Here is a 13176-nt window from a genome sequence, read left to right as displayed (position 1 = left end):
ACATAAATACAGTTGTAGTCAGTGTGACTCTTGAATAGAATAGAATAGAATAGAATATATATATATATATATATATATATATATATATATATATATATATATATATATATATATATATATATATATATATATATATATGTATAATCGCTTGGAATTTTTTCCTTTTCTTCTTTTTTTTTTCTTTCACTTCTCTCTTCTTTTTCTCTTTTTTTTGAGACTAACTTTTCGGGGGGGGGGGGGGGGGGGGGGGTTTGTCCCCTAAACCCCCCCCTTAGCTACGCCCCTGAACTTGAGCGTCATAAATTTGGGTAAAACTTCTGGATTTAGATCAATTCGTACTAGATATGAGCCCAGGTAAAAAGTTTGAGCACGTAGGCTTTAGTTCGGCTGCAAGGAAGGACCAACTTTGTTGGTTTGACTCCGAAACTGCAATAACGTTTTCTTTGGAATTTGAAATTTTGGACAATATTTGCTCTCCTAACATCTGTCGCGTCTCTTGTTAGTACAACCTAGGGGCGGTAGAATTTATTCTGTACTGTGAATGCGTTCAGTTGAGTGACACTGCCATGCAGTATCAAGAAAAGAGTAAAAATAGGTTAATTTCCAAGGGAAAACCATTGCATTTCGGAGCTAAACTAGAATTTTTTGACCCCCATTATGGCTGAACTAGGACCTATGCAGTCCAATTGCTTTACCTGGGCTCATATCTAGTGGGAAGCAACCCAAATCCAGAGTTTCCTCCAGATCCGTGACCCTCAAGGTCGTGCCGTTTGGTAGTAAGCCAGGAATAACAATCTAAATTTGAAAGCTCATTTATTAACCTTCTAGCTCTCTTTTTAACCCTTTCTAATGGCTTAATGTCGTTCCTAAGACGAGTACAGTAAACTCCTGATTATCCGTGGAATTAGGTGGCACGGTGAACGCGGATAAGCGAAATCGCGGATAATCCACAAAATCAGAAAAAAACAATGCTAGTGTATGCAATTGCTTAAATACAAATACAAAAGTGACGACCAGCAACAGGCTCTGGGCCCAGCTAGACTGGTCCTAGTCAATTTATAATCCCCAGTGAAGATCAATGGCCCTCTTAAAACTATCTACTCCCTTGCTCATTACCACCTCTTCCGGTAAGCTGTTCCAAGGTTCCACTACCCTGCTAAAATAATAATTTTTCCTAATATCCATGTTAGCCTGAGATTTAAATAGCTTAAAACAATGACCCCTTGTCCTGTTTTCAGTGCTAAACTTCAGCCCCGTAACATCTTTCGTTTTAATAAATTTAAACAGCTGAATCATGTCCCCTCGGTCTCTTTTTTGCTCAAGACTGTACATTTTAAGCCTTCTAAGCCTGAAATCATAATCTAAGTGAGAAAGTCCATTTATTAGCCTTGTAGCTTGCCTTTGAATCCTTTGCAATACATTAATATCTCTCTTAAGATAAGGAGACCAAAACTGAACAGCATACTCCAAATGAGGTCTTACCAAACTTCTATATAAGGGCAGAAGAACTTCTTTAGATTTGTTTGAAATAGATCTATTGATAAACCCAAGCATCTTATTGGCCTTGTTACTAGCAATGCTGCACTGTTGGCTGAACTTTAAATCCTGACTTATTAAGACCCCCAAATCAGTAACTTTGTCTGCCTGACTAATGACTGAACCTTGCAAATAATAACTAAATAATAATAATAATAACTTAAAGATATCAATAAAACTCGCATACATTTAAACTATGCTGAAACGGTAACATCATAAGTAAAAGCTAATTATTGCAAACGGATTACCCACACATGCGGGCAAATTGGAAACAGATTAAGTAAGATTACTCCAAAATCACATAGGGGAGAAGAGGGTAATTCTTTCAACACTGGCCCAGTCATTTGTTTATGCACGTAAGTAGCAAAGCTCTAAAAAATTATTAAATGTCATGCATGAAAAGTCTGAAATAACTTGTTGCCCTAAGCCGCTGCCTATTCAGTCTTATTACAGATTCAGTTCTACATGATTTAGAGTAGAAGCATAAAAATAAGCAAACTTTTCTTGAAGCTTTTTTTTTTTTTTTTGAATAATTTGAAATTAATAGACCTCAAATTTTAATATCTTGGATTGAATACATATTTCTGAAAAGTACATTGCTGAAAAGTCTTAACTTTTCTGACGCCGGTTGGAGCAAAAAATGATTAGGCGTAGGTTTCTAAAGCCCAAGATATAGTAATTTTATTTAGTATTATTTCTTCCTACATTCGAGAGGTGAAATAATTATTGTTCATTGACACAAAGTAAATCTACAAATGTATTAATTTCAATCAAATTTTTACATATACACCTTGATCTTAGGTGGGGAAAAAAAGAAACTTTTCAGTAAAATACGTTTTTTAAAAAATGGTACACAATTGAAAATATTAAAATTTCAAATTGTTGAAAAAAATTTAATAGTATTATATAGAAATTAAAAATATTTTCATTAGATTTACTTACTTTTGTTTTAATATACATATAAGGTACCGCATGTTGCTCTTCTCAGCAAGTTAGCTGACATAGGAATAGGAGGAAAAACTTTACTTTGGGTTAGAAAATGGCTTACTGGTAGGAAGCAAAGAGTAGTTGTGAGAGGAAATCATTCGAATTGGAGTGATGTTTTAAGCGGGGTTCCTCAGGGATCAGTTTTAGGGCCTCTTTTGTTTATTGTATTTATGAACGACATCAATGAAAATATTTCTGGAAGCATGAATTGTTTTGCTGACGATGTAAAAGTTATGGGGATTGTCAAAAATGAAGAACAAGTAAAACAGCTGCAAGAGGATTTAGATCATATTACTAAGTGGGCAGATAAATGGGGTATGGCAAGTGCTACACTTAGGTCATGGAAATAAGCGTATGAGATATCGTTTACAGGGTTCAGTCATAAATCAGGCAGAAAATGTTATGGATCTGGGTATCTTTATAAATCAGGACTTCAAGTTTAGTCAACAGTGCAGTATTGCTAGTAACAAAGCCAACAAAATGCTTGGGTTTATCAATAGATCTATTTCAAACAAATCTAAGAAGGTTCTTCTGCCTTTATATAGGAGTTTAGTAAGCCCCCATTTTTGGAGCATGATATGCAGTTTTGGTCTCCTTATCCGAGGAAAGATATTTGTGTGTTGGAAGGGGTTCAAAGAAGGGTAACTAGACTAGTAAGGGACTTTCAGATTTAGGTTATGATATCAGACTTAATAGGCTTAATATGTATAGCCTGGAGCAAAGGAGAGTCAGAGGGGACATGATTCAGTTATTTAAATTTATCAAAATGAAAGATGTAAATGGATTAAATTTTTGCGGGGAAAGCAGGACAAGGGGTCATTGTTTTAAGCTATTTAAATCTCAGGCTAACTTGGAAATCAGGAAAAACTACTACTTTAGCAGGGTCGTGGGCACTTGGAATAGCTTACCGGAAGAGGCGGTAATGAGCAAGGGAGTGGATAGCTTTAATAGGGCCATTGATCTTCATTGGGGACTAATTAATTGACTAGGACCAGCCTAGCTGGGCCCAGAGCCTGTTGCTGGTCGTCACATTTGTATTTGTATTTGTATTTCTCTGTGCTGTAGTTGGAAAAGAACTGATAGGGACATCGTCCCCCGAAATATATATGAGGCAGTGAGAAGCAAAGGGATGCAAGTGGACATTTTCAAGTTTCGAGTAAAAGACTATAAAGATAATGTTCTAGAAAGGCTTTCATTGATTCTCCCCCCCTAAATCATGCTGTACAGCAGGCTCTACCAGGGCTAATAGTACTATCTCTTACACAAAGACAGAGGAGAGATTCTCCTATCATTTGTGCTGGTTATCTCCAAATTTTTAATTTTGCCACTTACATCCCTTTGCTTCTCACTGCCTCATATATATTTTAATTGAAAAAATAATGCAAATGTAATGCACAAATTATTTTCCAAGCACATTTTCTATTACTGAGCACCCCCAAACCCAAAGATGAGTTCCCCAAATAATTTTTCCAAACTACAACAGTGTGCATACAGCTTAGAGAAAAAGCATTATATTCAACCCCTGTATTTATTTTCTTTTAATTTTCAGTATTTTATTCGAATTTGAAACCCTCTTTACTACACACATTTATGATGCCACATAGCAAACAGTTATCAAAAATAATCAAGCAAGAAAAAAAAATCCAATGAAATTGAAGGTAATTTCAAACTAAAATATAATATTTATTACATTATAACTGAATGAAACAAAAATGTTCAAATTTTTTACCTCATTTCATGTTGGAGCTCAGTAGTTGATTCTCTAATAGCATTAAAAGACTGCAGCCTCCCAGTAACATTTCTTACATCAACAATGAGATAGTCTGCAATGGATTTTGAGGGAATACGATAAAAACTACTAATTTCTTCTTCTCTAACAATAGAAATATTGATACTTTGAGGTTTTTCAGCAACTTCTGCATACTGCTCAAATTTCTGAAAAAAATAAGGGTATGGGAAAAAAATCGGATCGTCTTTTTGAAGTTCTCTCAGAGAAGAAAGAGACACACACAATCCACCACCCTTCAAAGTTCGAAATTCTGGATTATTGGGTTTGTCATTCTCTCTAAACGCAACAGAATGCTCTTTACCAGCCCAAAAATCTTCTAAAAGTCGTGAAATGAGTTTTTGTTCTGGACTCTGCGATTTCTGAATTGGGTGCTTCACAGAGCTAAAAAGTCTAGAATTTTCTTTTAATTTAATGACATACTTATTCGCTTCGTTTTCAAAACACCAAATATAATAATCGAATCCAGAATCCCGAAACAGAAGGGATCCGAAATCTATGAACAGCAATCCTTCCATTTTGGTTTCATTAGAACTTGAAGATTCAACCACATGTGTCTTTCTTTCGACGGAGACATTAGAATCATCGAGCGGATCTCTTGACACAAAATACGTCACACTTTCTTTTAGCTCATTCAAACTATTCATAAATAAGTTCAGATCTGTTTCAAGCTCCTCATCAGAAGGAAATAGGGAATAAGTATCTGATGATTGCTCACTTAGTTTCTGATGAAATGACGTATCTTCCAGGTTGTTTTCATCTACAACTTCTTTGATTTCCGGTTCCGAAGGCAGTGACAAAATGTCTCTGAAAACATTAAAAGACTTCTTAAAGAAAATTTTCATTAATTCTGACTTTTTCCTGACACATGTTCTTGTAACTTCTTGTTTTTTCCCCCCATGAGCAAGTCCTGTAATTTCATACTTTTTTTCATCACCTTCATCAGAATTCAGCGTTTCTTTGTCGAGCAATTCATCTGAATTTTGTTGCCTCAGTTTATTTTCAGATTGGAATTCAATTTCATTTTCAACATTGCCTTCACTGAACACATCGAGTAGAAAATATTTTTCCGGTGAAGTGGACACTTCTTCGACAATAAAATCAAGCAAAACGAGAACATCAATTGAATCATTTACTTCAACAGAAGCAGTGGCATTTCCTAAGGCATTTACAGACGCATCCACATAGTTATTAATCAAATCACTATGAGTTGATATAATCTCAGATATTCTGGACATTTCACTTAGTATTGCCTCTTTTTGCTCAGCTGTAGAAGTCTCTAGAGTATTAACATAATCAGAATGTATGTTCTCAGGATATAATATAACAGGCCAACTTAGGTTCACCAATCTACTCTCTCCTTTTTCCTAGTGAGGAAAAATATTCTCCATTAACTTCAAATCATTTAAAAGCAGTGATGTTCCCATCAATTTTTCTGAGGGTATACTCCCAGAACCCATTATGCACAATGTGTGTATGCGATTATAAGGTGTTCAAAAGGCATTGATTTATTAAGTGTTCAGAAATATAAAGAAATAAGGTTAACATAAAAACATTATTTTTGCTTTAGGAAAATTTAAAAATGCGATGATAAGACCCGATTTTAAATGAAAATTTTTGAAGCTTGAGAGTATATGCTATAATTTTAAAAAAGGTTTGAGAGTATATGGCGTATGTACCCTATGGGAACACCACTGTTTAAAAGTTTGATACTTAAAATAGAACCTAGCTTAACTGAAGATTCACAAGACGAACTAAGAGCAATGCCTTGTTATTTTACAAAAAAAAAAAACCCCCCGCAATCATTATTTTTAAAGTTTCAACAAGTTCTTCTACTTATCGTTGCTACCATGCTAAACTAACGAATGTGAAAATTGGCACTTTTCAGGAAAGCCAAAACACTGAATATAACTTTTCTCCACTTGATGCGTTCTGCTGTTTTCAATGCTTTAATTTTTATAGATAACTTTAAGAGTAAAAAAACTGTCATTTGAAGCAAATATAATCAGTAACCCTTGTTGAGTGCTATGGCAAACATCAAACTTGATCTATCATTCTTTAGTTTAGCATGGTGCCGACGTCATGTTAAGAAAAAATCAAATTACTAAGCTTGTTTAATACAGTCAATTCTCGATAACTCGAATCTGAAGGGGAACGACGAAAAACTTCGACTTATCGGAAGATCAACTTACCACTAGTTTTGGTTTTCGACATTTTAATATTAAAAACCATCGAATCCCTTGAGTAGAGCTGATTCTACTTCAGGAAAGGTGCACATCTTCATTCGCTTTTAATTCAGATTCATTGATTTGTACCGCTTTTGAAGTTTCTCTTTTAATATCGTTGGTAGAGTGTTTGGAGCTTTATTTCAATGCATTATCTTTCTTTTTGATTGTTGGATACCTTTGAATGCTATAAATAAGATCTTCTTTACTTTCTAAATCCAAGGTTTTTAGGTTTCGCTTAGACATCTATAGAGAACTCTCTCGGGAACTTATAAGTAAGTGATCGAACTAAAAAATGATGGGGAATGCATCTTAACTTAGGTCGACCTTTTAACAAAGGTACAATATATTGAGTTGGCTATTTGACAGCTAAAAAGCAGATTTGTAGTCCAGCAACATGTCTAAGTGTAAACAGTACATTACAACAAATGAAAACAAGCTATACTCATTTTCGCTAGTGTAACTCCTTTATAGCACACTAGCTCAAGAGGTTCTCCTTGCTTTAGAGGTCTATTGTGCAGGAATTGCAAGTGAAGGTGAATGAATTCTTCTCTAATAATCACTTGAATCTTTATATATAAAAATGGACTTTGGTAAATTTGTTCCCTAAGATCTCAGAAACTACCCGGCAGATTTGGCTGAAACTTTCACCGTTTGTTCTTTTTGGTACTGGGGAGGTTTGTAGACCAGTTCGATAAAAATCCGATTGATAGTTCCTTTTTTATTCTAATTTGTCCAAATTTTCGCATAAATACCCCGATATGACGGTTAAAAAATACGTGCACATATTAAAATTATGTGTCCATTGAAAGCGCTTATTTTTCTGCTGAAGATGGCATCTGTTAGAAAGTTCTAAGTTGTATGAAAAACGAGTTATGGGCTTTTTTTGTTCCATGTTCGAAGGTTTTCCTCAACCCAATTCATTATTTAGTGTATCATCTCAACTCTGAGTTCATAGTTAGAATTGTTGAATGTTTTTGTGTTTCGTCTGACTGTTTGAGGCTTTTCTCAAGTCAAATCTTAAAGTAACGTTTTCCCCCCAAGATTGGCTAATAATAACTATAGATTCGGTTGATTATTTTCCCTTTAAACGGAACTTTAGTGTAATTAATAGGGTTTTTTTTATTATTTGTGCTGATTGGATTTTTTAATCATTATCCAATCTAACAGCAGAAACTTTGCCAAAGTTTATGCAGAAAGATTTCAGTAGCGGATGCATTTGGCAGTTTTTTCAACTGTCGCGGTTTTTGAAGCCAAAGACTATTTAATAATGTTTGTCAGCTTTCACCATGTAAACAAAATATCGTCAATCAAAGAATCTTTAAAAACTTTTTTTACTGTAAAATAATCCAGCAACTAAATTAGGCAAATCCATAAACAGCACAAAAACTTCTATTAATGTGACTTTGTGCACAAATTCAAACCATCGCCAAATTTTACTACTTATTTTGTAAATATTACGGATGAAATTGTTTAGCGCCATTTTATGGTGACCAAAAGTATTTTAGCATATTGCGACAATATCTCTTTAACAAAAATTAGTAACATACCGTTTTCCAAAGTAAGGAGGGGGAGCATTATCCAAGGTATCCCAAAACGATTCCCGCAAATTCGGTAATATTTTAAATCGCACCTAGAACCCACAATAATTAAAATTTTCCAAAATAACTAAAGCAAGTTTAAGGGGATCACGGGCGTGCGGCTACATTTTTTAAAACAGTTCGTTCTTCAATAGACATACAGAGAAGGTAAGACTCAATGTAAAAAAAAATAAGTATTAACTGATAAATCTTTTTAAACATGTGAAGTTTAATTTCATATTTCGGAAATTCTTCAAATTTGTATACGCTTAAATTTCGTGTTTTCGTTTCTAAATGAATACTATTTTGCTCTTTTTACTAACTACTACTTTAGTTTTATGAGTAAGGAAGAAGCTAGATTTTAAGTCACGTCGAAAAGGTGTGTTTTAAGTTCTTTCACTTAAAACAGAAAATAAATGCAAGTAACGATTGTATCTCATAATTATTGCTAACCCAGGCAACGCCGGGTATTTTTGCTAGTTATATATATATTTCCTTCTTTCAAAATAAATTTCAAGTCATCTTTGATTTATTGAAAAAACTATGAGTTAAAGGAAGTTAACTTCGAGATATTGAGCATAATTAGCATGGAATTAAATACAAAGGGATCGGGACCTGATAAAAACTTCGAGTTATAGTAACATTCGAGTTATCGGACTTCGAGTTATCGCGAATTGACTGTAATTAATTTGTACTGTTCCATCTGAAAATCAAAGAATAAAATGGAAACTAAATAAAATTATGGCAAATGTTTTAGGTCTCTCAGCACAAAACCAATTTTTCATATGGTTGTTCTATCTGCATCAAACTGTGAATGCTTTATGTAAATTATAGTATAACTAATTAAAAATTATTAAAAGAAATCATTTGACTAAATTTGTAAATAAATGTAAAATAAACAAGACCAGCTCTAGGGTTAAATCACCAATGTAAAGGGCAGTGGATTCTATTGAACAGCAAATTTCATGGCGTAAAAATGAAAAAAAAAAAAAAAAAAGGTAAATGTTTATTTTGGTATCTTTTAAAATTAAAGGTTACCTTCATCAAAGATATTACTGACATTCTTAAAAACTTTTTACCCCCGTGTTTTCAACAGAAGCTGTTTCAACAGTTGACATGGCACCACAGTCAAAGCTAATGGGGTCATTCCATTTTAAATCAACAAATTTTCAAAAAAGTTGTTGCATCACCATTTTTGATTTTGATGAAAAATTGCATGTGCATTCCTTTCATTTCCTAGACCCCAAAAAATATATTTTTTATTTTAAAAAAAATTACCCTTTGATATATAGGCCATTTTTGTTGTTGGCAACAGCAAAAGGGCATTTTGATGCTTTGTCTTATGGACAATAACTTTTTTCTATCAAAGCTTTTGAGCTCAAACATAGCTCATTGGAAAGCTAAGAAAAAGATCTTTTCATATATGATATCAATAAATTTCAGGTTAAAAAAAATACCAATTTTTTCAAGGTCAAAGTTTGCGATGAAAAATTATTTTTTTACCACTTTTGAAAATTAAAAAACCCATGAAGGGTCTAGAATAACAAGCCCTATTTTTTCATCACATATTTATATGCATGGCTACTTATTGTATAAAAATAATTGGCTTGTTACTCCGACCCCTTTATGAGATATGCTCCCCCCAAAGTTGCAAATTTTCAAAAAAATCCAGTTTTCAACGCTAAAAAAATGCATGTGGGGGGGAGGGGGGGCAGATAATTTTTTTTTTATTTGTGGTATTTTAAGTACTTTTTACCAGCTTTCTAACAAAATAAAAGTTGCTTTGTTATTCAAAGGTGTTTGGCAGATATAAGGGTCTGAATTTTCAAATAATTTCACTAAAACAACGCATTTTTTTTTCCACTTTTTAATCTTAGGTTTTTATTGAAATGTAATTATATACCTTATTCTTTGCTTTAAATGGTTTTAAAAAAAAAAGACTTGAAGAGTTATGACGTATTGTATTTGAACTTTAAAAAGACAATTTAACATTTTTAACAGTTAGGAACATAAATCTTTCAATGCTGTTTTCTTCAGTATTTTGTTTCAAGGAGAAGAGTTGATAAATGTTCACTCATCACAGGTGTGATATTGTGACCTCTTCCTTGTGCAGACCATAGTTCTGATGCAATCAAGATTTTTAAAATGTCTTTCAACTGAACCCAAGTTTGGTCATAATCACTTGATTTTTTACTTTCTTCTATATCTAATATATAGAAGAAAGTATTGGATTCGTGCAAATTTTCGAATTTCGAATTTTGACGGATTCGAACGTTTTGAGGTGTGCTGAGTCCATTTCGACCATTTTTGGAAAATGTCTGTCTGTCTGTGTGTGTGTGTGTATGTATGTATGTGTGTGTGTATGTATGTGTGTCACGTCTGTGTGTGACCAGTTTTTTGTGGCCGCTCTACAACAAAAACTACCGCATGAAATCGAACGAAATTTAGTACACATATGTGCCCCTATGTGAACTTGTGCCCATTAGTTTTTGGCGCGAATTCCTCCAAGGGGGGTTCAGCAATGGGACGTTTTTCGAGTTACGCGTGCTTGCTATTCCTCAGGAAGTTACTGGCGGAATCAAACAAAATTTGGTCCATATGTTGGTATTAACAGGAACAGGTGCTGATTCAATTTTGGTGTCAATAACTCAAACGGGGGTTGAGCTATAGAACGTTTTTTGTCGTCAATTGTGACTGCTGTATCTCAAGAAATAATGAACGGAATGAAAGAAAAATTTATCGGCAAGTAGCCCTTAGTGGGTATAAGAACTGATTTTATTTTTGTGTCAACAGCTAAAAAGGAGGTAGCGCAATCACCCGTTCTTTTTTTCCATTTTGAGTGCCCTATCTCAAGAAGTAATGCTACGTTCTGGTTGAAATTTGGAATATATGTGAATCCATATGTAAACAGGCTTTGGTTCTATTTTGACGCCGATTGCTCCAAGAGGTGTTGATTTTTTTTTTGCGAATAAAAATATTTTTATTAATGCAACAATAAGAAAGATAAATCGTAATAGATTGTCGTCTGCGTATTTCTCGTGATTTTAATTGTATGGAAATGATCGGAAATATTATCACAATGATTTAAAATTTTTAACTGTTGCCATCTTATGTTTGTTAACAAATAAAATATTTGTAATTCATTCAAGCAAGGCTTTTAAAATAACTTTCAATTTTCGCTCTTTGCTTTGCTTTTGCAATAGTTCAGACATCGGGATAGTCGTCAAGTTTTTGCATGTGTAATTTCGTTTTTGTTGGGAATATTGCTTCCTCGTCAAGCATGGGGAGGGATCAGAAAAAAAAGAAAAATATAGAAGAAAGTTTCGTGATGGCCACAACATACTAGTTAAATGATGTTACAGGCCCTTTAGGATGAAAAATTGGATCCTGTATTCTTCTTCTACATTGAATGCTTTTACTTTCAACACTTCTCCTAGCCACAAGTCACTATCATACACACAGCAAACATAATCTGATAATTTCGATTGTATTCTTGCTTTTTGTTCAGCAGGTTGGTCTTTCATGACCAGAAAAATTGTAAAATCTGAGGGAACAGATGCACTTCTGACATGAATGATATGTCTGTTGATAGGGATGTAGCAGCGAAAAGACAGTTTGGGGTAGTGGCAGTGCTGCTTTATATCTTTTTTCGAGATCCTTTGCTACTATGTTAACATCATCACAGGAAACATAGAAAATTGTTAAACCATTAATATGTTCGGTGCAATAATCATGTACATCTAATGGATTTAAGACAGGGTTGGTTTTCTGCCGGCAGAAACTAGTTTTTGCCGTGCCAGTGGCAGAAACTGGTTATAACCGGTAAAAAGCGGCAGAAACTGGCAAAAACTTAAAAGTGTCTTTAATAACTCAAGTAATTAACAAATGATATTTGTTTAAGTAAACTAAAAAATTAAACATCATTTCATCATTTTAAAAAATAAAATCCAATGCTAGTGCCCTTGATTTAGTTCAGAAAGTGAACTTTTCAATTACAGAGGCTCATAGTATTTGGATTAATTTAACAAAGGATAAAAAATCATACGGGAGAGCTTAGAAAAGAGGAGTTACATTAAACAGGCATTACTGATTGTAATTTGCTCAGTTATATGCTTCCTCTAAATTGTTTGTGATTGAAATTATAATGTCATGAGCTTCAAGAAGAAAGTGCCAGAATTTTACTTGCCTAGAATTTTGTACCTAATGTCACGGCTTTGCAAAACAAATTGGCCCCATTACTCAAAACTTATTTTTCTAGTCAAATTTTTACCACAACCCCAGTTACTACATGGTGGACCAGTAATACAATAGATGAAAGTTTCACAAACATTGTTTGCTTCTTGATGCATTGTCTGCTAGTTCTTCTGTTTCAAGAATATTCTTAAGTTTCTCATTTGTGCATATTAAATTGAGAACGTGTTTAGATTTTAGAACCCACCTTTTCGAAGACGCAATTGCAGGGTCCCAACAATGTAACATTTGATTTTGAATTGTGATAATTTTGCAATAAAATTACAGTGCTTAACAATTAATTATTTTTTCCATGTATTTTCTGTTGTATTTAAAGAATTAATTTTTCATTTTGTGAGTTTTTGCCAGTTTCTGCCACAAATATGGCAGAAAGTGGTTTTTGCCATGCGGTTTTAACCGGTTTCTACCAGTGGTTTTAACCACCTCGGCAGAAACTTGCCAACCCTGAATTAAGATTTGATTATTAATTGGGAACTGTAAACTAACCTTTCGAACTAGCCTCCTTACTGTTCCATCAATCCAATCGCATGAGCCTTTCCCATGGGACGTAGCAAAAAAATGCCACTCTGCTTTTTTGGCTGAGGTTAATGAAGTTCTTTCTGTTTTTATACTGTGCAGCAGACCTATCTGAAAAGTAGGTTAATTTTGAAACTGAAGGGTGGTTTGCCATAATTTTTTCAACAAGGATCTTTGCGGTAGTGTTGTGATCCAGGTAATCACTTACAAAGCAAAAACTTTCAGCTTGAACATTTCCATTTTTTTGCCAGTATACAACAAAAGGATGAAGTGTGCATTGAACACCTGACCAGTG

At 33.9% G+C, this 13176-nt stretch overlaps 1 protein-coding gene across 1 annotated transcript in view; it reads right to left on the bottom strand.

Annotated features, from left to right (window-relative positions):
• Positions 1-13176, bottom strand: part of LOC129221052 (cilia- and flagella-associated protein 44-like) — a 103270-nt gene that overhangs the window by 15243 nt on the left and 74851 nt on the right. The window contains exon 24 of the mRNA XM_054855489.1: positions 4253-5676. Within this exon, the coding sequence (XP_054711464.1) occupies positions 4253-5676 (1424 nt within the window). The remainder of the gene's footprint in view (positions 1-4252; positions 5677-13176) is intronic.

This window comes from Uloborus diversus, chromosome 4, assembly GCF_026930045.1.
Source record: "Uloborus diversus isolate 005 chromosome 4, Udiv.v.3.1, whole genome shotgun sequence".
NCBI classification, from domain to species: Eukaryota; Metazoa; Arthropoda; class Arachnida; order Araneae; family Uloboridae; genus Uloborus; species Uloborus diversus.
This window is presented reverse-complemented; position numbering and strand designations above follow the sequence as displayed.